Raw genomic sequence first — 25,206 nt, forward strand, 5'->3', positions numbered from 1 at the left:
CAGTAACCCTTTCAGCTATGGTCATATTTTGCCCATTTGATGCCACAGCAGAGACTCTTTCCCATGGGTCACTACTGCAGTTGAGGTCTGGCCTTCTTCCCATGGTTGTCTATGGGTGGGCAAGGGTCTTGCCGCTGTGCAGGTCATTAGCAGAAGCTTTGGAGCTGGAGGAGACCTTGGGGAATTAGTGACCCCTTCCCTTTCTATCATTGCAGTCTAGGGTTTGAAGTCAAAGGCACGGTGGAAACAGAGCATAGGAACTTCCACGTTGTACAAGTCCCAAAAGCTGTTAGGACAACTTCCCAGCGTGCCAGGCAAAGTCATTCTCCCTCCTCAGGTGAAAAACTCAGGACAGCAGGCTACTGGCAGGGTCCCTCACTACCCTCAAGTGTAGTCCAGATGCTTACCAACTCTGAGAGCCCCACTAGATGCCCACTGGCTTGAGACTTGGAGCAGGCATTCGAGTCATCTGTGAATAGGGTTGTCCAGACAAATAGAAGAAGCCCAGTTAATTTTGTTGTGTTTTGTTTGTAGACAGAGTCTCATTCTAACACCCAGGCTAGAGTACAGTAGTGCAATCATGGCTCCCTGCTGACTGGACTTCCCAGGCTCAAGTGACCCTCCTGCCTCTTGAGTACCTGTGACTACAGGCATGCACCACCATGCCTAGTTAATTTCTCCTTTATTGTAATTTTTGTAAAAATAGGGTCTCACTATTTGCCCAGGCCAGTCTCAAACTCCTGGGCTCAAGTGATCCTTCCACCTCAACCTCCCAAAGTGCTGGAATTATAGGCATGAACCATTGCAACCCAAATCCCAGTTAAAGTTGAACTACAGATAAACAACAAAAATTTGTAGTCTAAGTATGTCCCAAATAGTATATGAAACACACTTAAACTAAAAAGAAATTTGTAGCTGATCTGAAATTCAATCTGAACTGCACATCCTATATTTCTATTTGCTAAATCTAGCAACCCTGACTATGAAGTCAACCTCCTTTATGTTGAACCACAGACAAGGACACAGGTAATTGAGCTGCTGCTTTGGATTTCTCCTATAAGGGGCAGACAAAAGGCAAGGACCAAGCTTAAGACCCTTCCTCCAAACCACCCCCTCATTATTACCTCAGGCCTTAGCTCTACTCACCTGCCCCAACCCATATCAGCTCAAAACAGACTTGGGTGCCCCTGGGGTGTCTTCATTTGTAAGGTCCTGGTTCATAGTTCCTAGTATCTGTGCCTGTCATGCGTTTCTACAGTTTCTCAGGATTCATCCTGTGGGAGGGAGATAACAGCCCCAGCTGGTTCGCCGTCTTGCCAGAAGCTTGAGCTGTGGATTGTTTTTAAAGTACATTGTATTTATTATGTCTATAGTTTATCGCAAGATGTTAACATGGAAAAAAAGGACAAAAGCAAATAGGACAAAATATTAGTAGTCATTAATTCTGAGGAGTGTGAATTTGGGTAATTGCTATTTTCATTTTCATACTTTTCTGCCACATAAAGATCAACATCCTACTTTTTCCCCCATCCTCTTCTATTTCATTGATCACTTTGATCACACCACTGTGATTACTAAACCTTTGTATTACATGCTGGTTTCTCTGTTACTTTAGGGTCAGTCTCTGGTTCCTTATTTTGTCTGTTTGGTGAGGTCTTTTCCATGAACATCCTCGATGCTCAAGGATGTGCAATGATCTCTGAACCCTGAGGCTCCTGCAGAGAGACTTTGGACTGTGATTGGGTGCAGAATTCCTGTTGTTGTGGGGGGAGATATGAGCAGGTTGCCTTCTGTTCTGCCATCTTGGTGATGTTCATTCTGTTACTTACATGTTGGTTTCTGATACAGCAAGTCCTACTCATTGTTTGTCTTCAATGTTTTCTGGTTATTCTTGTGCATTTTGTTGTTGTTGTTGTTGTTGTGTTGTTGTTGTTGTTAGGTATCCCTAGGTATCTCACAGTTTTTGTGTTATGAGTTAGAACTCCTTTCTCTCCACCATGTTTTCAACTACTGAAAGGTAATGCATGAAAATAATTGATTTACGTACCTTGATCTTGTAACCAACAGCCTTGCTAAACTTTATCTTCATTTTAAAGATGAAGAAACAAAGCCTCAGAAAAGTTAAGTAACTTGGTGAGTAAGAGGCAGAGAGGCAGAGCCAGGATTCAAGGAACAACCTGCCTCATCTTAGGAACTTGGCTCTTCTGCAACGCTAGGGAGGTGTGGTCTTACTCAGGGAATCTGGCTCCATCACCTCCCGCTCTAGTCCCAGGAGGGAGGGAGAGTGCTGCCAGCATGAACAAGATGAGACTGACCGCATTCCCCACCACTCCAGTCTTTCCTTGCTTTGCTTGCCCTCTAGTGAAGCCGCTACTGCTCTGAGTGCTCAGAGCAGATGCAGAAGCTGGTTCCTCACTTAAACTAGCAACTGCTGGATGGTGACATCAGCCAGAGCAATGATCGCCTTTTAACCTGGAAATTCCAACCCACATTGGGAAAAAGAGGAATGCTTGCTTTTCCCCCAAGCTGGCTCAGCCTACTGTTCTCTCCTCCCCCAGCTCTGGACTCCCTCCAAGCTTTGTTTTTGTCTTTCCTCCTCCTGGGAACCTATGCTAGTCTCTGAAGCTTTATTTCCCCTACTCTGACTTCTTGTTCATTCCATGGTAATGAGAAAGTGATGAGTGAAATGTAACTGTCTTTAGCCTGTGTTACCTTTGCCTTGGAAAATGTCTTCAAAAGTTCATTATTTGTTTGTAGGTGCCTTATGCCACTCAAAAACCCAGCAAAGTCACTCAGCAATATAGTTTAAGATTACCTGTGGCATAGCAGAGTCCTGAATACTTCAGAACAAATTAAAGGATGGTAGGTACATTATTAGATGCACATTAAATTCAACTGACTTATGTGCTTATCTTTGAAAATCCCTCTTACCTGGCAGAGCCAGAACTATATGCATGAACACACACACACACTCCACATAAATCAAGAGGCAAGGGCAATGGATGCAAAGAATGAAGGAACATGAGCAATGGCAGGTCCAACTTCAGAGGGGCTCTGTGGGCATGTCTCTTCCGGGGCAAATTTTGAAAGATGCAGGGAAACCCTATTTCCATCCTAAATCTGTAAAATATCACAATGCCTAAAGAGTATTATCGGAGTAGAGAGTATAGGTGTTTATCTTAGAGATTTTTTTTAAATCTCTGTTTATTGCAGAATCACATGCCCTAAATCATTCCAGGAAGAATTTACAGAAATCTCTACAACTTCCCTTAGAAGCATATTTTTCTGTTCACCATTAGAATCTAGAAGCCCTTAATGGAATCCTTCTTGCTGATTAAGTTTACTCCCTGATGGTAAGAGCAGCAGCAACAAAGAAACACATTGGTCTCCTGTCATATTTCCTTTCCCCTTTGCTCCCACCTCTGTTTCCCAATTCATTGGTCATTTTCATTAGTCTCTGGGCTCACCCCAAGTTGACTAACTCTTGCTTAATAAACCAGTGCTGGGGGCGGTGAATGAACAGCACTTTCAGGCATTTCCTTTAAAAGGAATTCCTCTCCCTCACCGCCAGATGGGAGCACAGCCAGAATACCCACAGGTAGGATCATGCAGAGGTCATCCCGGCGTCTGCCTGTGGTGCTTCTGGGCCATTTTACCCTCTTCTGGGAAGGGAGGAAAGTGGTGTCCTGGCTGCTCATATGTAACCTGCATCACAGACACAGCCCTGGTCTGTTCAGTGGGAACTATCTTACTCATGACATCCCAGTAACATATCTGGTTTTACACCCTGGAAGCCCTCCTGCAAGTGACATGTCAATCAATTGCACTTTGAACATACACACAGAGAGCTGGCTGATCAGAAGAACCCTCTGCTGAGTCCTCCTTCAAAGAGACTAATTCTTTGGCCAGAATGAGTCATGGGCCCTAATTTTTCATTCCTCTGCATCAGGGCTTTCAAATATCTACCCCTCTTAAAGCAGAGCAGGAAGAGGTTTCTGTTCTCCATTTACAGCGAGTCAGTCACTCCTAGCATAATGGCTCTCGGTTTCCTGACCTCATTGTCACTGTCACCATACTCATCATCAGTGTGCGCTGATTTAATGTCTATAGGTCAGCTGGGCGTCATGCACCTCAGAATGAGGCAGGAATTCCTAGGCCAAGACTGGGTGCCCAAGGGACTGCCCTCTTAGGATCCTGGAAAACACAGCTCCATGGCTACAGAAGCTCTCATTCATGGAAACACACAAGCAAACAATGCATCACCTGGATGCCTCATGTCAGACACAGCTTTACAGAGACAAGGCGGGAATGCATTCAGCAATCCCATCTGAAGTGTGTGTGGGTGGATCCACTCTGATTTATCCGTGGGAAATGTTTAGACTCTGCCAGCTGCCTCGGCCTCCCCTCCTGTGCTTGGCGCTGCTTCCCACCATGCTCCTGTGTGTGCCTGAGATGGGGCATCTGGAGCCAGCAGGAGAGCAAGGGTCCTCTGAAGCACTCGAGGTCCATCCAGAGACTGCACCACTCACAGTCTGAATTTCATTGGTTTATTTTATTTTATTTTTGAGACAGGGTTTCACTCTATCACCTGGGACAGAGTGCAGTAGCACAATCACAACTCACTGCAGCCTTCACCTCCCAGGCTCAAGCCGTCCTCCTGCTTCAGCCTCCTGCGTAACTGGGACCACAGGTGCACACCACCACACCCAGCTAATTTTTGTATTTTTTGTAGAGATGGGTTTTGCCATGTTGCCCACGCTGGTCTCAAACTCCCAGGCTCAAGCTACCTGCCCACCTCGGCCTCCCAAAGTGCTGGAATTACAAGCATGAGCCACTGCGCCTGGCCTATATTTTTAAATTCTGTTACATACCATTTTACATGATGCCTGTTTCACACGTGTCAGTTCTATCTTCCCCACAGCCCAGCAAGCCCCTAGTGGGTGGAACTCATGGAGAACACTTACCATCTGCTCCAGCACACAGATCAGTGTGGCATGGAGCAAACACTGTTCTAGGGGACAGGAGACAACTGTCCTATTGCAGTTTTACTCTAAGCTTCCTGTCAGGCTCTGGGCCTCACACTCCTCATCCATGAAATATGGGACCTGTATGAAGTGTGCTTCCTGAGCTCTTTCAGAGTTGCAGTGAAGAGCAAAGGTCTGGCCACCAGGCCACATGGCCACAGCCTGGCCACCGATGAGGAGATGGCCTCCCAGGTATTATGAGCTCCCCGTGCACACCCTGCACCTACCCCTAAAGAGACACCCTCTCTTAATGACCCACCTCCTTGTCACCATGCAGGGACTGTGCCTCCCTCACTGCTGTATCCCAATGCCTTGCGCGTCATAGGTCCCCAACAAATATTTCTTGAAAGCTGAGCAAAGGTAGCTTGTTTGAAGGCTCAGGTCAGATATGTCCTTCAGATGTAACTGGGAGAGGGAAGGGGGCTGGCAAGCAAGAAAGATGGAAGAGTTTTCACGATGTCCAAGTTTTCAGTGTCCAAGAGACACTGAGGCAGTGCTAAGCCCAGCACGAGTGTGAGGCTGCCACTTTCAGCTCAGACTTCCCATCAGGTGTTAGGTGACAAACACCCCCAACCCTCCACAGCAACCTCCAGACCCAGTGACAAGACACTGAGGAGGTTTCAGCAGCATCCCACAGTGTGCCAGGATCACCAGCCCATGAGCCCACACCCACAGGCTAGAGCTCCATGCCAGTGTTCACCAGGCTGGTTTCTAGGTCCTACACTCCTCAGTTCAGACAGGGCCTCTGGGTCCCCACCCTGAGAAAGAGCTGGAGCGACACCCTGTTTCTCCCCACTTTCCTTCCCTGCAGTTTCCCTGTGTGGCAGCTTCTCCCCAGTACGAGCCACAGAGAGACTTGGTGGAGGAAGCATCCTAACCCTGGGAACAAACGAGGCAATTGAAGTGGCTGAAGGAGCCAAGCACAGTGGCTCACACTTGTAGTCCCAGCACTTTGGGAAGCCAAGGTAGGAGGATAACTTGAGCCTGGGAGGTTGAGGCTGCAGTGAGCCATGATTGTGCCACAGCTCTCCAGACCCTGTCTCAAAAAAAAAAAAAAAAAAAAAAGGTTGGCGATGAACAGCCAAGATACACCTGGAATTCTCCAGTCTCCTTCAGTCGGGGTTCCCTGGGAGGGCCTCTGAGAGGCTCGCATCTCACCAACATCTTCCCTCCAGGAGGGCCCCACCTGTGCCTCTCAGGTAACAGGGAGGGTTCTTGCTGTGCTCTCTAACATGGAGAAGCCTCGGGGCTAATGTGGGGCAGCAGAAGGGATCAGGAGTTCTGGCCCAGCTACCGAACAGCTGTGTGGCCTTCAACAGTTCTCCCCTCTCTGACCCCAGTTTCCTCATCTCTAGGGCTCCTCCAGCCTTTAAAGACTAATTCTGCTTCTTCTCTTCTGTATCCTGACACACCCAGGCAGCACCACACTAGTGTGCAGATTGCTGTTTTGTGAATGCACTGAGGACATGTGTGTCTGTGTGTCTACCTTGTATGTGCACCTCTGTTGGATGTGTCTGAAGGGCTGGATTGTGGAGGTACAGGACAGTCTCATCACACTTTCTTAAGCCTGAGGTTGAATAAAAAGAGCACACCACTTTCCTGCTGAAATGGACTGAGAGGGGAGGCTGTCTGCCTGCCTGCACAGGCTCTGCATCTGCCCATCAAATTTGGGCCCATGTGAAGTGACTGTTGAGTTGGCAGTGGACAGGAGCGGATCAGGTGAGTGTGGCCATTTGCAAGCAGATATCCCAAGTCCTGGACCTTGGCAGTTTGTTCAGATCAGCTGGCACCTTTAGTGCCCTTTGGGGAGCAATTATTGCTGCTGACTACAGGCACAAAGGGGGCTGTGAGGTGGAGGATCTGAGGCAGGCTGGGCAGCGCCTGTTAGACACACCAAACATTGAGGAAGTGCGGCCACCCCAGCATAAATGGTGAAGATGGCAAAGCATTTCTGGCCAGCATGTCTCAGATGCCATCACAACAGAATTACCTTCTCCACACTTGGCCCCTGGAGTGTCCACAACAGAATTAGCTTCTCCACACTCGGCCCCTGGAGTGTCCACAACAGAATTAGCTTCTCCACACTCGGCCTCTGGGAGTGTCAACTGGGAGACCTGGATTTTGTCTGCCCCTCCAAATTACCTCTGCTCCCCTCCTCTTTCCATATAAGCTCCAGGAGGGAAGGGAGTTGTGGCTGCTTTCTTCACTGCTGTATCTCCTGTGCTAGAACAGCAAGTGCCTGGCATATTATAGATGCTAATAAATAGTTACTCACTAAACCCAGGACTCCACAGAGAGTAGGAGAAGTCTGGGAAATCCAGCAGTCGAGGAACTGGGGGTAGGTGGCTGTGGCCTAGGTCCTCAGATGCTATGTCCAGGGCCCTGGCTCTATGATTCAGGCCAGCCTGCTCCAGGGAGGTAAACCCTGCTGCCCCATGGTCTTTAGCCCTGCCAGCCCTGCCCCGGCCCTGGCCTGACTGGAAGCCAAAGTTCCCTAGTGCGTTTGCCACTCCTCATCTGTGGAAGAGGCATCTCCCACCCACTTCCTCTCCTCCTCCACAGCCCCTATTGCCAACTGGCCCCGCCTCCTGGGATTCACCACCTGCCAAGGACCTTAGTGTTCCTCCCAGGATGACAGAGATCACCTGAGAAGGACGGGCAGAGAACAGGGAAATTGAAGAGTTTGCCTCTCCCAGCTTCAGGCACCAGAGCACACACTATGGCCTTTGAATCTAGCACTCCTCCAAACTCAAGAAAACTTGTCTCAGATAGACCCAATAACACAGAGTTGGAGAGGGCTGCAGAAAGACTGGAGAACAGAAAGGAATGTGTAGTTCTTCTTTAAATTAGACAGTCTGAATCACACGAATTTCTGCCACAATTCTATCTGGGGTGGTTAGGAGGCTAGTCAGAGCTGGGAGGAAAACGCCCAACCCTCAAAAGTGGACTAACACTCATAACACCAAAAAACCAAGATATCAAAGGGCATGCCAGATGCAGGCACTCCAGGGAAACAGCATTAAGGGGTAGTGCTAGGCCCAGTTCATCTTCGATGACTTCTTAGGGATAAGTTGTAAGCAGAATTACAAAGAGGTTAAAAACAAAACAAAAATGGCAGAAAACGAAGAAGGTGTTAACAATCTATGAGTTTTGAGATTTTTAAAAGGGTGGTGACACAAGTTGTCCGGGAGGCCAGGTGTCCCAGCCACTCATCTAGATATTGACCACCAGGATAAAGGTCACTGTGCAGGTCAAAGGTCACAAAAGAGGGAGTGGAGGGGGAAGGGAAGTGAACGATCTCTCTATCTCAATGTAACTTGGCAAAGCCTGTGAATAAGACCGTCTAGCTTCAGAAACAACAGTCTTGGGAAAACTAGATGGGGAAGGAGGAAAAGAACAAACGAGCAGCCCCAGGCAAGAGGTGATGGCTGAGAAAAACCAGAACGGAAGCAGAAAGAGATGAAGTGCCTGGGAAGAGGGCCCCAGCAGGGAACATGGGAAAGAAAGGAATGGTTGGGAGGGAAGGCAGCCTGAAGCCAGCTTCCCACGTGGGAAGCATGGTGAGAGAAGGCTGGGGATCTCCCTTCCCGTGGACATGCTGGCCCAGCCACTCCCCACACCCGGACCCTCCAAGGCCTTTGTTTTGTGGAAAGCTCTGCAAGCATTTGCTCAGCACAGCTCAGGAAACAAGTGTCCTTTCTTCTGGGGGCCAGATTATCATGCAATGAAGAGTACAGAAAACAAACATAATTATTCTTTCCACTTGAGAACCATGCACCACCCTGGCTGGGGTTGGCAATGGAACCAGGTGAGGGAACTCCTCTGCTCTTCCGGGCCTGTATCAACACAAGCTATGATTCATATCTTTCCTGTGCAAATGAGACTCCCAAATAATCTCTAGATGGGGGAGAGGCCTCTCCCTGGCCTCAGTCCCAAGGAGGAAACAGCTTAGAGAACAAAGAACTGCCGCTCCGAGTGCCAAGCTGCCATTCCAGGCAGGTGAGAACGTCTGCCAAACGGTCGGTTACCGGTGTGCCCCTAAAAGGACACCTGTGTGGAAAGACCATGGAATCTGGCTCTGCTTCTTGTGGGTCTGTCTGGCTAGTTAACCATTCTGGGCTCAATGCCCTCATCCACGAAATGGAGACTGAATGCTGATTAATTCTTCTCTTACTCTCCCAGCTTTCAAAACCACAGCAAGAAGAAAGCAGGCAGCAAGATAAAAGAAGATACAGGCCAGGTGTGGTGGCTCACGCCTGTAATCTCAGTACTTTGGGAGGCCAAGGAGGATGGATGACTTGAGTTTAGGAGTTCAAGACCAGCCTGAGCAAAATAGTAAAAAAAAAAAAAAAAAAAAATAGATGGGCGTGGTGGGGCATGCCTGTAGTCCCAGCTACTCAGGAAGCTGAGGTGGGAGGATCACCTGAGCCCAGGAGGTGGAGGTGGCAGTGAGCCAAGATGGAGCCACTGCACTCCAGCCTGGGTGACAGAGTGAGACCCTGTCTCAAGGAAGAAAAAAAAAGGAAGAAGATTCAGCAATGTTTTGGTCTGACTCTTCCCATGGTAGAGATGGGGCAATGAGTTTCAGAACAGAGGGATGAGGTGCCTTGAAGTGTTCTTTGCAGTTTGTAGACTAATGGAAAATGTAGGGGACAGTCTACAAGGTTAACAGGAGAAACAGGGAAATAACAAATCCTCTGCTAGGTGCAGCTGTTGAAGCTCTTTTGATGAAGGATTGGAGAGCTAGGAATTCTTGGTCCTCAGGAGGAGGAGGGACCTGCCTGGGAGACTTCTGGGATAGGCAGCCTCAAATGCAGCTTGGAGGTGATGCTTCATGGTACACCATCTTGTACAGTTTTATCTTCCCAACAGAACCATGAACTTGTTGAAGGTAAATAATGTGCATTGTGTTTCTTTTGAATTCCCACAGGACTAGTCACAGGATGGACACATGTTTGGCACTTCCTTAATATTACTTCATTGTATCAGAAGCAGGGAAGCCTCAATAGACACTTACTCAGCACTTACATGTACCAGGCCTTGCAAAAGTTTTCACATGTGAATATTCATCACAAACCCCATTTTACAGACATGCAAGTTGAGGCACAGAAAAGTTTCATGGCTTGCTCAAGGTCCCACAGCTATGAGCAGGTCTGAGATTCAAACCCAAGTCTTCCTCCTCTCACAACCTCTGTCCCCAGGAGACAGAGCACTAGCTGGCCTTGAGTGTCACATTATATTGCAGTGGGCAGGGCACAGGCACACACACACTCCAGAAAACCAGGTGTGTGACCTACACAATAGATACGGAAGCTTAAGAGCAGAATAAAGGGGCCATCAAAGTGGGATGGATTACTAAGGAAGATGATTACAGAGCAGGACCTTCAAGGTCTGGAAAGATAGCTTGATGGGGCTTGGGGAACCAGGCAGTAGCTGCTGAGAAAATGCTTAGGGAATAGGAAGCACCCCAAGGAAACAGTGAAGCACAGTGGCTTGTATTAACACAAGATGTTTGGACAGGAAGGAGTTGGTCCCAGGCCTAAGAAAGCGGTTTAGAAATGAGGCAGTGTTTGCTGAGTCCTTTACAAGATGCATCATTAGCACATGACGGAAAGCAATTAACTTGCTTCTTACTCATCTGCTGATCAAGTTGCAACTGGAAAGGAGTTTGCACATTGTGGGGAGGGGGTGCCAGGGAACCAGCGAGTGGCCCTTACACCATTTCCCGAGGGATGTCAAGTGTGAGCTCAGGGTTGGCGGATGCCCAGGGGATGCCATCAGAAGGCCCTCTCCATTAGCAGTGCCCCGCCCCCGAGGGATGCTCATAAAAGTCATGGGCTCAGGGCTCCCCAGCCACCTGTCTTCTCCACTGCCTGCACCAGCCCACCTCAGGTGCCTTCTCACCAGACTTCCTCACCCACCATGTCTCGGCAGTCCTCCATCACCTTCCAGTCTGGCAGTCGCAGGGGCTTCAGCACCACCTCTGCCACCACCCCAGCAACTGGCCGCTCTCGCTTCAGCTCTGTCTCTGTGGCCCGCTCTGCAGCAGGAAGTGGGGGCCTGGGAAGGATCAGCAGTGCTGGGGCTGGCTTTGGAAGCCGCAGCCTCTACAACCTGGGAGGTGCCAAGCGGGTCTCCATCAGTGGGTGTGGCAGCAGCTTCCGAAGTGGCTTTGGTGGCAGGGCCAGCAGTGGGTTTGGAGTCAACAGTGGATTTGGCTATGGGGGTGGAGTTGGAGGAGGCTTCAGTGGCCCCAGCTTCCCTGTGTGTCCCCCTGGAGGCATCCAAGAGGTCACCGTCAACCAGAGTCTCCTGACTCCTCTCAACCTGCAAATCGACCCCACCATCCAGCGGGTGCGGGCCGAGGAGCGCGAGCAGATCAAGACCCTCAACAACAAGTTCGCCTCCTTCATCGACAAGGTGAGCAGGGGCTTCATCCACCTCCTTGGGTTTGGGATCGAATAAACTCTTGGAAGGGCCATCCCATGGCGGGAGAGCAATAATGAAACTACTCCATGGTGGGAATGAGCACTGTTCAGCAAGGCCTCCCAGGGGCTGAGGCCCTTCCAAGTCAGGCCAGCTCGCCCCACAGGACCTGGTAAAACTTTCCTCTCTTTCAGAACCACGCAGGCTGGTTCAGTCAACACCAAGGGAAGAGTTTAGTTGATTCTCTACAGGAGAGTTGCTGCTCAGCAAACTACCCTAACCCAGAGTATGTGGTGTTGAGAAATTTAACCCAAAAGCAGCCAACAGAAGCCTCTAGGCCCCACCACCCGAATCCTATGCAAGCCCTAGGGAACTTTCTGGTAGCTCCATGGACTGCCTCCTTCTGGGTTGGAGTTGTCAGTTACGTTATTGTTAATGGGTGCCACATGAAAAAAAATATATCTTTTTCTTCTCTCCCTTATTAATAGGAGTGTCTGACTCTGCCTCTCCAACTTCTCAAGGTTTCATTCTCTCTTCTTCCCTCCAGGTGAGGTTCTTGGAGCAGCAAAACAAGGTCCTGGAGACCAAGTGGGCCCTCCTGCAGGAGCAGGGCTCCAGGACCGTGAGGCAGAACCTAGAGCCCCTCTTTGATTCCTATATCAGTGAGCTCCGACGGCAGCTGGAAAGCCTCACCACCGAGAGGGGCAGGCTTGAAGCTGAGCTGAGGAACATGCAGGATGTTGTGGAAGATTTCAAAGTCAGGTAAGTGGGACACTGGCTTCTGGCCACACACAGCCATCCTAAAGCTCCTTTGTATGAGGACCAGAGAAGTGCAAAGGAGGAAATGCTGGTATCAGCTGGGAGCTTTGGAACTGTAGCTGTTATCCCGCAAGGTGGAGACAGCACTGTGTGGGGTAACACAAGGACCTTCATCTCGGCATCACTATTGATGAAGATCCTATTCCTTTTGTCCACATGACTACAAAGGGATATCAGCATCATCCGACAAAACATTGCTACTCACTCTAGAAATCATAATGTAATTTCACAGTCAGCATATTGTTTAATTCCACTGGACATGGGCTTAATTACTGGGATGGTTGGCATTTCCAGGATGGCATTCACTGTGGAGTGAAGAGAGGTAGCAAGGAAGAGTTTAAAGGAGGCAGTCTGACCTTCCTTGTGGGGGGCAACTTTTGACTGCACATCATCCAGGCTGCAGTAGGAGAGGTATCCAGTGGAAAGGGATTTGGCCCAGGCTAACCCGTTAGCCAGCTTGCCCTTATTTCTGAGCTTGAGCTACCCCTAGTTACAAAAAGCACGGTTCTCGGGGGCCACCCTGAGGTTCAGTGAAAACATATCAAAATGTACCTGAAAGAGCCTGCTGAACAGATAAAGTTTACTCCACGATTTCAGCAGACACTTGAGGTGGAAAAACATTTTAAAGATTGGCATTGCATATCTATCAAAAGACGGAATTGCCTAAGTATATTTTTCTATTCCTTTAAGTTCCATGCTCACCTTCTACTCTTAGAAAACTTTATTAAAAACTAGCAGAAGAAATTATCCCCCTTTTATGGAGGGAGAAATAGAGGTTAGGTGAATCACCCAAAGTCACGCCCAGGTCAGTGGAAGAGCTGGAAATGATTCGAGGGCTCTTAACTCTTGCTACACCAGCCCAGGAAGAGTTCAATGCAAACTTACTCAACAGCACACCCCCTCCTCTGTCCTTATAGGTACGAAGATGAAATTAACAAGCGCACGGCTGCTGAGAATGAATTTGTAGCCCTGAAAAAGGTGAGTGGGGATGTCTCTCAAAGTAGAAGGTTTAAAGTGGAATCTAGAGTGTGGAGTAACCTGACCTCTGACCCTTGGGCCACCCAAGAAATGTCACATCAACCATGAGAATATCTGCAGGGTTCAAATCTCCTAACATGCTCCCTCTATGTTGATGGCCCCATTAGCCCTACTTGGGTTTCTGTGAGCTCAGGGATTCAAGCCCCAGTTCTCAGTAATCACCCATCCCCAACCCCAAATCCCCCAGACCCAGAGTTTTCTAAAATGCAAACTAGATGGGCTAGGGAGAAATCTGCTCGGCTTCTTTTGGGCTAAGTGCTTGGGGCTGCAGACTCAAAGGAGCATCCTGTGCTGTCGTTCCAGGACGTAGATGCTGCCTACATGAACAAGGTGGAGCTGGAGGCCAAGGTCAAATCTCTGCCTGAGGAGATCAACTTCCTCCACTCAGTCTTTGATGCAGTAAGAGTCTGCAAGTATTTCTGTCCCTCCTAGGTCTGGGGCCTGGAAAGAAAAGGATGGTGCATTGTGTCATTCATTTACTCAGTGCCTTTGCCCAGCATCTTGCCTGGATACTTCAAGCTGGGGCTTGGGGGTAGAGGCACCAGGGAGAACTGCTTGGAGCCTTATCATACTAAACTACCCCAGATCTGATGCTTCTCCTCCGAACTCCCTCATCCCATGGCAAGACAACATCTAGCAAGGGGAGAGTACTGATTCCCAAATTCTAGGTTACTGGGTAACTTTCCCAAGGAATCAAGACATACCTGTTCCCTTCCCCTTCCCTGAAAAGTATTTAAAAAAAAAAAAAAAAGCAAGCAAGCTACCCCTCAGCTCATTGGTCAGGGGGCTTCCTGCCCTTTGAAGATGCCTCATTCTGGGCACTAACCCTCTGAAGGCAGAGACCTGGGTCTGTGGAAAGAGAGAGAGAGGTGGAAAGTGATGGAGTCACACTGCACAGGGGGAAGCAGGGTCCCAGATGTTCCCTGATGCTCTTGAAGAAGGCTTTTATGCTGGCAGACTGAAGAGACACATGTCACATTCAAATCTATGCAATTCCAATTCAGAGGATGCTTACCCATCCTTATGCCCAGGGAAAGCACATAGATGGGAGCCTTGAGAAGCAAGGCTGGGAAAGGCTTTTACCACACTGATCTTTTGGGATGAATGGGAATACCTAGGGAACAGCTGGGAGAATCTTCCAGGAATACCAAGGAAAGGATTCCTGACCTAGATGGGTAGTTAACCATGAAGATTTAAGATCCTTCTTCTTATGCCTTGGTGATGCTGAGTTTACTGTCGGGCAGGAGCTGTCCCAGTTGCAGACCCAGGTCAGTGACACGTCCGTGGTGCTATCCATGGACAACAACCGCAACCTGGACCTGGACAGTATCATCGCCGAGGTCAAAGCGCAATACGAGGACATTGCCAACCGCAGCCGGGCCGAGGCTGAGTCCTGGTACCAGACCAAGGTGAGCATGGACACCTCCATGATAGGCTCCAGGGTTAGTGTTCTCTGAGGGTCCACATTATCATTTAACTCAGCCTCAGGAAGAGTGTGAGCACATTCGTTTATTTCAACTTAGCAGGCATGTCTTTGATGCTATGAAAACTTAGCTTGAAATGCATGTGGAAACCCAACCAGACACACTAATACGTGGTCAACCCAATGCTGAGAGCTCAGGACATCCACCGGCCCCATATTCCTCAAGATCTGGGTGGGAGCAGAGTGAGACACCAGGACAACTGAGACACAGTCATGAGGCAATTTCTAAAAGGCTTATTAATTCTGTATATATTTTCTGAGCTCCTGATGTATGCCAATCAAGGTTACAGGGTTGCAAATGAATAAACTGCAAACAGAGAACCCAAGCTCTGGGAGGCCATGAAGTGAATAGACAATCATGGAAGGGAAAAGATAGCATGAATAAAAAGCTTCCAGGAAGACGTGAGAGCTTTGTCCGGTTGGGAAGCCGTGAAGGACAAAAGATTGCCAAGGAGTGAGGAGAGATTTAAGGCTGAACAAGATGCTGGCAGGCAGAAACAAGCAAGGGAGTTTATGTCAGGAAGAGGAAGGCTGGGATAAACACAAACAGCTACTTCCCAGAGCTCAGACAGCCACAAAGACGTTTGGCTTTGGAAGGGTACAGTTGACCCATGATACAAGCTCCCTGCCAAATCCAGACCCCTCTTGGGGCAGCTGCTCACCTACAAGCTGGTTCCTACTCTTTGCCTGCTCCATGCACTGCCTTAGTCCCGTCTGGTCAGGAGTGTGGTGGAAAGGAAGGTGGGTAGCAGGGGCCAGGGGTCCACAGCGCAGAGGCAGCGCCTTGACGGTGAGAGGAAACATGATGCACTTAACCCCAAGATGAAGTGGTTGAAATCGATAGCAAACAATTCCTCGTGTTGTTGGGTTGTTGCTCCATTTAATCGTGTATATCTAGAAACAGGAAGCTGAGCTCGTCAGCACTTTCAAGAACCTCACAGATCTTGACTCGGGCAGGGGATCTCCTTGTGTCAGGGAAGGGTGTAGATTTCACTTCAGTCTGCTGCAGGAGACAGGGTGTAATTATTGCTCTTAAATTCATGTGCCCTGTGTCCTCGTTATGCACCATTAGATTGAGAACTACCTGAGATTGGGAATACTTTTACAAAGACTTCAAAACTGTGCCTTTCACAGCCTCTGTACCATCCCACACCGTTCCCCCATATCTCCTCCCTGTTTCCCCAGCACTGGTGTTCGGAGGGCTACCAAAATTCATGGGCACAGTTGGTCTGGATGCATGCTTTGTGATCAGGAACTCCCCAGGGATAGTGACCAAATCACCATCTCACTCCTAGAACTCACCATATTCCTTCCCTGACCCAGGGTCTTCATGCAGGCTGTTTCCTTTGTCTGGAATATTCTCCCCCACAGCTGGTCACTTAGGTCCCTCCTTCTCATCCTTCAGACCACAGCTCAGGCATCTCCATCTCTGGAGAGACTTCCCTGACCACCACTCCCCACTTCCAACTCTAGGTCAGATTCCTTCACTACACTCTCCCAGGACCCTGTTCATTTCCTAAGGGCACTTATCTCAGTGTGGAACTATGCATTTGATAATATGCTGATTCAATTAATGTCTATGTCCCCCAATAAACTGTAAGCTTCAAGGGGAAGGAGTGAATGACCAGGAATAAATGAGCCTGCTTGTGGCACCCAGGGTGAGTCTGTGTGCACAGCGAGTGTCCGGGCCAGGCATTTGACTCAGTGACTGGGTTTGCTCTCGTTCTCTCAGTATGAGGAGCTGCAGGTTACAGCAGGCAGACATGGGGATGACCTTCGAAACACCAAACAAGAGATCTCTGAAATGAACCGCATGATCCAGAGGCTGAGAGCTGAGATCGACAGCGTCAAGAAGCAGGTAAAGTTTTGGCAGGGCCAAGAGCTCCTCAAATGCTCATTTCTTCTGGGCCATTCTGCCATCTTTAAGAACTCCTCCCCAAGAAGCACCACACCTCCATGGGCTGTCAGCAGGATTCATGGCTTCCTCCTGTCCTTACAGTGCTCCAGCTTGCAAACAGCCATTGCTGATGCAGAACAGCGTGGAGAACTGGCTCTCAAGGATGCACGGGCCAAGTTGGTGGACCTTGAGGAGGCTCTGCAGAAGGCCAAGCAGGATATGGCTCGGCTCCTGCGTGAGTACCAGGAGCTGATGAACACCAAGCTGGCACTGGACGTGGAGATCGCCACCTACCGCAAGCTGCTGGAGGGCGAGGAGTGCAGGTGAGATAGATGCACCAACTTCATCCTCAAAGCAAGTTGAGCTCCCCCCAGCTTCCTGGGCATTCCTAGGGGCTCAGGCTGTTGTAGCCCCTTCTTCTCCTGGAAGAAAATGCAGTTCAGAATTGGGCTATGGCAAAAAAAAAGTAATTTTAATTTCCTTCCAGGCTAGCAAATCATTTGAGGTGCAACTACAATTAGTACCCACATAGAAACCTAAAACCTGATCAGATCTGAGTAACTAAGGAGACATCTGATTACATGGCAGCTCTCAAAATGTGGTCTAAAAGGCCATAGGCTGAAAACAAACAGTCCTAGGATTTGGGCTTACAGATCTACCACTAAGTAGCTACATAACCTTGGGAAAGTCAGTCTCCCTTCTCTGGCCCTCAGTTTCTTCAATGATAAAATGAAAAGGTCAGATTACATGATCTGCAAAGCTTCATGGGAGTTTTGTGCTCTACCAGTTAGAAGCTGTGTAGCCAAGAGCAGATTACTTCACCTCTCCACGTGTCAGTGTTCTCACCCAATAAAATGTGAATAACAATAGTTCTAAATTCTCACATTATTAAAAGGGTTCAAATAGGTGAATACACGCAAAGCTCTTAGAACAGTGCATGGTACACAGCGTGTTAAATAAATGTTAGCTATCATTCAGTTTTGTGGCCAATGACATAGGTTTTGTTGTCAGATGAATCTGGCTTCAAATCCAGTTTTGTGACTATGGGCAAGTTAGTTAACTTGTCTGAGCTTCCATTTCTCCCTCTATAAAAGTGAGTGAATAATACCTACCTCATGGGGTTGTTGAGAGAACTGAGTGGTGTGATACAGGTAACAGATACTCAACAACTGTTAGCTCTTGTTAAGATTCTCAGTATGTGTTTATGAATGAATGCCAGTTCTGTCCTGAAGATGCTAAAGCAAAGTTACTTGGTTACTAACATAATAATAAACTGATATTACTACTGTTATTTTTATGATTCAGACTCCTCTCCGCACTTATGTATAATGAGCTCTGCCCTGGCTCAGTGCTTGACAATGGACCCTTGTTGAGAGACAGATCTTACTATAGGACAGGCCCTTCCTATCCAGTTGATGCCAGTGTATGATTACTTTTAATTTCCTTAAGGCATCTAACTAGTTTAAACCAAAAAATGTATTTCTGAGATTATAGATTTTTGCTCCTATGAACCTCAAATTCCACCTTATTTTATTCATTAGGTTATTAATATTATCTTTAATACTACTAGTTCTTAAGTAATTTCAACCTGCATTACTTCTGCAATAAAAATAATAAAGTATGTTTAAATGCTTTGAAAACAATTACAAAAGTGTCATTGTAAAGGCCCGTAAGCTGCTAGCCACATTGGTAACCTTTCTTCTCCCCGCTCTTCCCAATCAGGTTGAGTGGAGAGGGAGTTTCTCCAGTTAACATTTGTGAGTATGACATACTTCTTGTGCCATTTGGAGTGAGTGTGGTGGAGGGGATGGGGACGTGGTGGGCCTGCAGGAGGGTGAAAATATGAGGGATTAGAAGGAACCTCACAGACAGAGTTCATCTGGAGAAGGTTGGAGGTTTTGAGTCCCTTACAAAGCAAGCCATATTAGGAGAGTCTTTGATGTCACAGTTCTTTTCTCTTTGAGAGTGAAGGTGTCACAGAAGGGGTGATGGGAGATTTGTTGTCATTGTTCTGAGTGGGTTTAAAAGATCCTGGCCACATCTCCTACCTGCCAGAATTCCCTGCCTTTTTTGTTGGGGCTGCAAGCCCAGCACAGAAGTGAGCATTTGATGTAGACAGGATTTATGACAATTCTTGGTCTGGCTTGGACCTTTAAAGGGAACCTTTATGCTGCAGACAAGAGCATTGCCAACTAGGCAGCTTCTCTCCCAAACCGTTTTGGAAGAAGCTCCACTGCTTGGCTCAGTTCTGCAGAGTATATCTGCAGAAAGATGCCAAGGGTTTTCAAAGCAGTGAGGGCAGCATAAAATATGACTGTTGGGTACAGTAGCTCTAAAACAGGAGAGTTATTAACAAGCTGGCATGGCCCTGTGCTGGTGAGAGAAGTGGTCATTCGCAGAGCTCAGTGCTGGCATCATGAGGGCAACAGAAATGACTCTTACAACTCACCCTCTACAAATGAGTTTGGGTTTGGTTTTCTTGATGGGCATTCATAAGAGCAACTGATTATATTAGCCAATGATTCTAGAAGGCAAAGCCATCTGAACTATCCAGGTGTCCTTCCCTGATGTCCTTGTCTAGTGGTGCCGGAGACCCTCTAAGCTAATTTTGGGGACAGACCTTCAAGCATAACCTCGAAGCTCCTTTTCTTTTGAAAACACCTAATTGTCTGTATTAGTTTTCCAGGTCTGCTGCAGCAAAGTACCACCAGTCAGGTAGCTTAAAGCAACAGAAATGTCTTGCCTCACAGTTCCGGAGGCTGAAATTAGGGGTTAGCAGGGCCCTGCTCCCTCTGAAACTTGGAGCCCAGGCCAGCCTCCTGCTCTGTATGTCATGCAGGGTGGCGCTATCCACTCTCCAAACCAGATGGTGTCCTGGAACATGGTGGCCCAGCCCCCCTCCAGCCTCCTCCTAGCTCTGGCAGTGGCCACTCATCCTCGGTATTCCTTGGCTTGTGGCTGCATCCCTCCACTCTCTGTCTCTGTGATTGTATGACGATGTCCCTGTGTGTCTGTGGCTTCAGATGAATGTCTTCCTTCTTTCTGTATGGACACCAGTCATGTTAGATCTGGGCCCACCCTACAGACTTTATCTTAACTTAGTTGTACCTGCAATAATCCCATTTCCAAATAAGGCTGCATTCACGGATGCTGGTGTTAACACTTCACCATAGGTTTTTGAAAGACACAATTCATCCTGTAATGGAGTCTTTTTTTTTAATTTGATTTTCCTTCTGCAGAACCCTAAGTAGGGTGTTAGAATGTGTAAGGGGATGAGTTATAAATTAGGAGAAGAATAGGTTGGGAGGAGAACAGGATCACAGTTGACTGGCCAACAGGTTAATCTGTCACTTGATCCATCAAGAATATTCCAGCCTCCACTCTGTGATTCTGAGTGTGGGACTGGGGGACCCTGAGGGAAGAGGAGTGTGCCCCTCCCGCAATGAGCATCCAGAAGGAAGAGAAACTCTGGAGTCAGGCCCGGAGAGGGAGACAGGCCCAGACGGCACAGCAGGAGGATCAAAGGGAAAGCAGGTGGACTGGAGCTGCTTCCAGGAGGAGAGGGTTCCAGTAGATTCTGGAAGGGGAGGAGGAAGCCATTCCAGCCTGAGAGTCTGCCTGGAGCTGCAGCTCAGGAACACAGGCCAAGGCATATGGCAGTGATCTCACTAAGCAGGGGATATTGGAAGGAGGCAAACTGCTGGCTAATGAGACCACTACTCCCCACCCAAGGACTCCAGGGCACAGGCCCTGATGCTCCCACTGTCTTCTCTCCTGCACTTGATCTGACCACACCTCCTTTCTTCCTGGCAGCTGTGGTCAGCTCCACTCTTTCCAGTGGCTATGGAAGCGGCAGCGGCATTGGAGGTGGAAGCCTGGGCCTCGGTGGGGGCAGCGGCTACTCCTTCACCACCAGTGGCGGGCATAGCCTGGGTGCAGGCCTGGGAGGTTCTGGTTTCAGTGCCACCAGCAACCGGGGCCTAGGGGGCAGTGGTTCTAGTGTCAAGTTTGTCTCTACCACATCCTCCAGCCGGAAGAGCTACAAGCACTAAGAGAGCCGCATGGCTCCCTCTCCCCTGCCTTGAGGCCTGTTTGCAGTCACACCTGAACACCTGGGTCCTTCTCCTTCCTCTCTCCTCGTAAGGTGCACCTGTGCTGCTGGGAGCCTGCAGTACTGGCTACACCCCATTCCCAGGCCTAAGCTAGCCTCTCCCTCCTGACAGTGCCCAGACTGCCAGCAGCACCTGTCTGCTACACATGTAAAACCAAAACCTGCTCTCTCCCGAGGCTCTCATTCAGCCTATGTTGTGAGGCCCAGGCAGCTGGAAAGTCCTCCTCCAGCTCCACCTCCCTCCCTCCCTCCAGATGCAGAGGCTGGGGAGTCTGTCTCAATGCCAGGTTGTCATCCACCTGTCTCATCATGTTTATAAGCAGCCTGTTGGGAGTCAGCGCTCCTTCTGTTCCCTCCCTGGAATGTGTCTATTAAATGCATGTGTCGCCTGTTTGTTGTCTGGCCCTCTGTTTGGAATCGTGACTGACCCAAAGTAATTCTCCTTCTCCCCCAGGCCTGCTCCCAGAACAGGCCTCACACAAGCAGTGCTCAGAGGCATCAGCCCTCGCCCCTTCCCTCTGAGCTAAGAAGGCTGGCTGGCAGGAAGGGAGGGCCAGCTGCAGAGGAGCAGGGAGTGCAGGGCTGGCCAGACTTCCTTTTCCCTCTCCTTGGCATGCATTGTTTGGGGAGCTGGAGCTACTGGGAGAAGCCCAGACCGGCCTCCCTGCTCTGTTGGTGCCGTCCCTGTTCCAAACCAGTGTTCCAGAATACTGACGCCGGGTGGGTGGCCCAGCAGAGGGGCTGATAGTTCCCTGACAGCTTCAAACTTGCAGACCTAGCAGATAAATAACAGGCCACGAAGAACAGTTAAAAGGCAGCCCTGGGAGCAACGCTTTCACCAAGGAGAGGAGCCATTTAGCCCATAATTGCAGGCAGCAGTGAGACATCCAGGAAGCTCCCACATTCCTGAGTTTACAGTCTCCTGGACCCCTCCCATCAGGCCTGAGCTGGGGCATAGCCCAGTGGGCTCACCCAGAGTGGGGCAGTCGATGTGGGCTTGGAGGGAGTGGGTTCAATGCTCAGGACTAAGCTCAGGACTGATGTGAGCTACTTGGGAGCCAGGGTTCTAAAACACCTTTGTCCAGGGTGAAGGAGCAGGAAGTGAAGTGGGGGGAGAGGGAGGCCATGAATCAGGAGGGAAGATGAGTGTAAAACCAGGGGCTAAAATTTGGAATGGATGGAAGGGGGAGGGTAGCAGGAAGGAGGGAAATGACACTGAGAACAATTGTGAAATCCCCAGTGTTGGGGTAAGGGCAAGTTCAGACTGAGAGAGGACAGAAGTGGAGGGACAGGAATTCGGAGTGACATCTTGAGGCTTTCTCCACTGGCCAAAATGCCTCTTCTCTCTGAGCTTGATTTTCCCATCTGTGTGGGGTGCAATGATTCAGGGCATGGGACTGGGAGTCAGGGTTCTGACAATGGCCGCAGTGCTCACTAGCTACGTGACCTCAGCCAAGGTGCCTAACTACACTGTGCCTCAATCACCTCCTTTGTCAAACAAGAATCATAACAATGACCCCTGTAGTGCTATTTCAGATTAAAGAAGATACATGGAAACCAGCTACCCATAGTGGCTGCTCAAAAAATATTTAAAATCGTTGTTATTTTTATCATCCACCCTCACAAAGTTATTACGAGAATCAAATGAAATCATGCTGCGGCTGACCTGCCGTGTGGTGCGGCACAGACTGAATCTCCAATAAATGAATTTTTAGAAATCATAAGTGAATAGAATGGGAGGAGCATAATTTAGTGGTTTTGGGTTCAGAGCCCAAGACCTGGGAATAGAGAAGGGAGTTCAAATGAGAGGCTACAGGAGTGTCCACAATGTGTGGCTAAGAGCCTGTGTGGGTAGGGGACCCGAAAACCCCCAGGCCTGCCCCAGGTCTACTCCAGACCCCAATCCCCATACCTTGTCCTGGGAACTTTGTTTAAGGGGGAAAATTGTGTGTATTTCCCAAGTCTGTCTCCCACATTGAGGTGAGATGAGGGTTATTCAAGAAACCCAAATTGGCTGCACAAGACCACAAAGGACTCGAGAGAGCAGAGAGAGGAAGGGGTGTGGGGGCTGGCCCAAGGCCACATGGCTCATGATGGGCATGGCTGGGGACATACCCAGGTCCTCGCAATTCAACTCCAGTGTGACCCATTGCAGCATTCCCAGAGTATATGGGCAATTGAGTCCAGATTCTAGGTCTAGAGAGATCATGTCAGAAAGAAAATGGACATATTAAACTTTCTGCCAAGGACCTCCTGCCCATTTAATGGAATTCAAAACTTTACCTGGTAACATGATGGTGGAGTGTTCTTTTCTTGGATTACCACACATGCACCTGGTTGGTGCCAGACCCTCTGACTCTTCCTGCTTCTTCCCTCTCCAAACCAAACCATCTGTCTCCCAAGCCCATTGCCCCAACATCTGCTTGGCTCTCTACATTCCAGGCTCCTTCCAGGCTGAGGAAGAGGAGAAAGAGGCTGCTGCCTGGACTCTGAGGTCCAGATTGTGCAGAACCTCCCTGGACTGTTAGGGATCCCATATCCCAGAGCCTTTTGGGAGGCTCCTGCATGGAAGCTCTCTCAGTCTCTTACCTCTGGCTGGGGCAGGTGTGGTTTCTGGAACAGGAGAACAAAGTCCTCGCGACTAAATGGAGCTTCATGCAAGACCAAAAAATCGTCAGGGCCAATTTTGAGCCCATGTTTGTTGCCCACATCAACAACATGAAGCAGCAGCTGGACTGCCTGGGTGGAGGGTAGGGGAGGCTGGACGTGGAGTTAAAGAACATCCAGGACGTGGTAGGGAACTTCAAGAACAAGTGAGCAGACTCTCAGGCAGTGCCTGGGCCAGGGCCCTGCCCTGGGGCTCCAGGGGAGGTTAGAGGGGGCAGAAGAAACAGCCTCTGCTCTGCAGAAATGTCCAGTCCAGTGGAGAAATGGAACACACTTAGGGCACAGAGGTGGAATCAGAAATAAACATAAAAGTATCAAGAGAGCTGGGACCCACCCTGTGGCCAAGAATGCCGAGGCTTTAGTGAAGGGCTGATACCTAACATAAGTACAAAAAGCATGATACACACAACATTCTTCAAACTCTGCAGATGAGGAAAGTAAGGCTCTGAGATAGCATACCAAAGAAGACACAAAGTGGCAACTTGGGAGTTAAGAATGAATCCCATAGAATCTCACTCTCACATGAATGCAAGTAAATCTCACTGCTAATTTGCACAGTGTTCACATATTCACTCCAATCCAGACCACGAGGCTGGAGAACAAAAAAGAAAGACACATTTGCTGCCTTCTCCCAGGACCACACACACACAAACACACACACACACACACACACACACACACACCACTAAACACAATGAGATGCTCAAATGCTAACGCCTATAGGTACAAATTTATTGATTTTATTGCTTTTACTTATTTTTATTTCTTATTTTTCTGGTTCCAATTATTTTTAGTTATCTTGGTCCAACCAAAATTAGTAACTGGATCCTGAATTTTGGTTAACACTGTTTGTATACTATAGCACAAGTTCAGGTTTTAGGGTTGTGCTATCCAGCATAGTAGCCAGGAGCCAGAAGCCACACGTGAGTATTTAAATTTAAATTAATTAAAATTAAATAAAATTTAAAATTCAGTTCCTCAGTCACACATGGCACATTTCAGGTGTTCAATGGCCACACGTGGCTAATGGATCCTGTAATGAACACAGATGCAGAGCAATTCTGTCATCATGGAAAGTTCTGCTGGACAGCACTATAGACTTCAGAGTCAGTGGTTTTAGGATCTTGTCTCAACCACTTAATGGCTGAATGACCTTAAGAAAACTATTTAACCTCTCTAAGCCCCAGGTTCTTTATCTGTTAAAAGAAACATCAATAGTACCCATCTCACAAGAGCACTGAGATTATTAAATCAAAACTTGCATGTAAGGTGCTTGGTGGGGTTCGCAGTGCCTGGCACATAGTAAGTTGTTAATAAGTGTTAGCTATGTTTATTGTATTTATGATTAGGGATGTATGTGTAGTGATATAGACGCAGACAAGAGAAGCAAGTGCAGATGGGTAATTTATAACGTGTATGCAAGCATGGACTAACAGTGTTTCAATCCAAGAAGGCTTCCTGGAGGAGAAGGCTAAAGCTTAGGGTTGAAAAGGAAGAAGGCACAGGGCAGGGACATGGCAGGGCATCTGTTGAAGAGTGTGCTCCTGGTCAACGGCCAGACAATGTCCCTGTGGCATCAAAGTGGCCGGTGCAGGGCCAGGTGATGCTTGCCCTTCAGCAGAGGGACTGTGAGCTGGGCTGCATGGAAGATGAGGACAGTTGTATAGAGTTAGGTAAAGAAGAGACATTCAGAGTTCTTTAAAAGGCAACTCAAGGAAACAATAAAGAAAACCGAATTGCT

General features: G+C 48.6%; 1 protein-coding gene across 1 annotated transcript; it reads left to right on the forward strand.

Annotated features, from left to right (window-relative positions):
* The first annotated feature begins 10,725 nt into the window (after positions 1–10,725).
* On the forward strand, positions 10,726–21,189 carry KRT75 (keratin 75, type II). The gene is made up of 9 exons (XM_011930580.1): positions 10,726–11,444; positions 11,998–12,212; positions 13,187–13,247; positions 13,611–13,706; positions 14,552–14,716; positions 16,523–16,648; positions 16,790–17,010; positions 18,410–18,444; positions 20,501–21,189. Exons 1-9 carry the CDS (start codon positions 10,785–10,787, stop codon positions 20,737–20,739), a joined length of 1,818 nt encoding a protein of 605 aa, XP_011785970.1. The 5' UTR covers positions 10,726–10,784; the 3' UTR covers positions 20,740–21,189.
* Positions 21,190–25,206: the final 4,017 nt, after the last annotated feature.

The sequence above is a fragment of the Colobus angolensis genome, unplaced genomic scaffold (assembly GCF_000951035.1).
Source record: "Colobus angolensis palliatus isolate OR3802 unplaced genomic scaffold, Cang.pa_1.0 Scaffold87, whole genome shotgun sequence".
Lineage (NCBI taxonomy): Eukaryota > Metazoa > Chordata > Mammalia > Primates > Cercopithecidae > Colobus > Colobus angolensis.

Excerpts from the sequence above, each read along its gene's own strand:
- KRT75 (XM_011930580.1), top strand. The coding sequence starts at position 10,785 with ATGCCCAGGGGATGCCATCAGAAGGCCCTCTCCATTAGCAGTGCCCCG. Across the intron at positions 13,707-14,551 it reads TCCACTCAGTCTTTGATGCA|GAGCTGTCCCAGTTGCAGAC; the intron begins GTAAGAGTCTGC and ends ACTGTCGGGCAG. Across the intron at positions 14,717-16,522 it reads AGTCCTGGTACCAGACCAAG|TATGAGGAGCTGCAGGTTAC; the intron begins GTGAGCATGGAC and ends TCGTTCTCTCAG.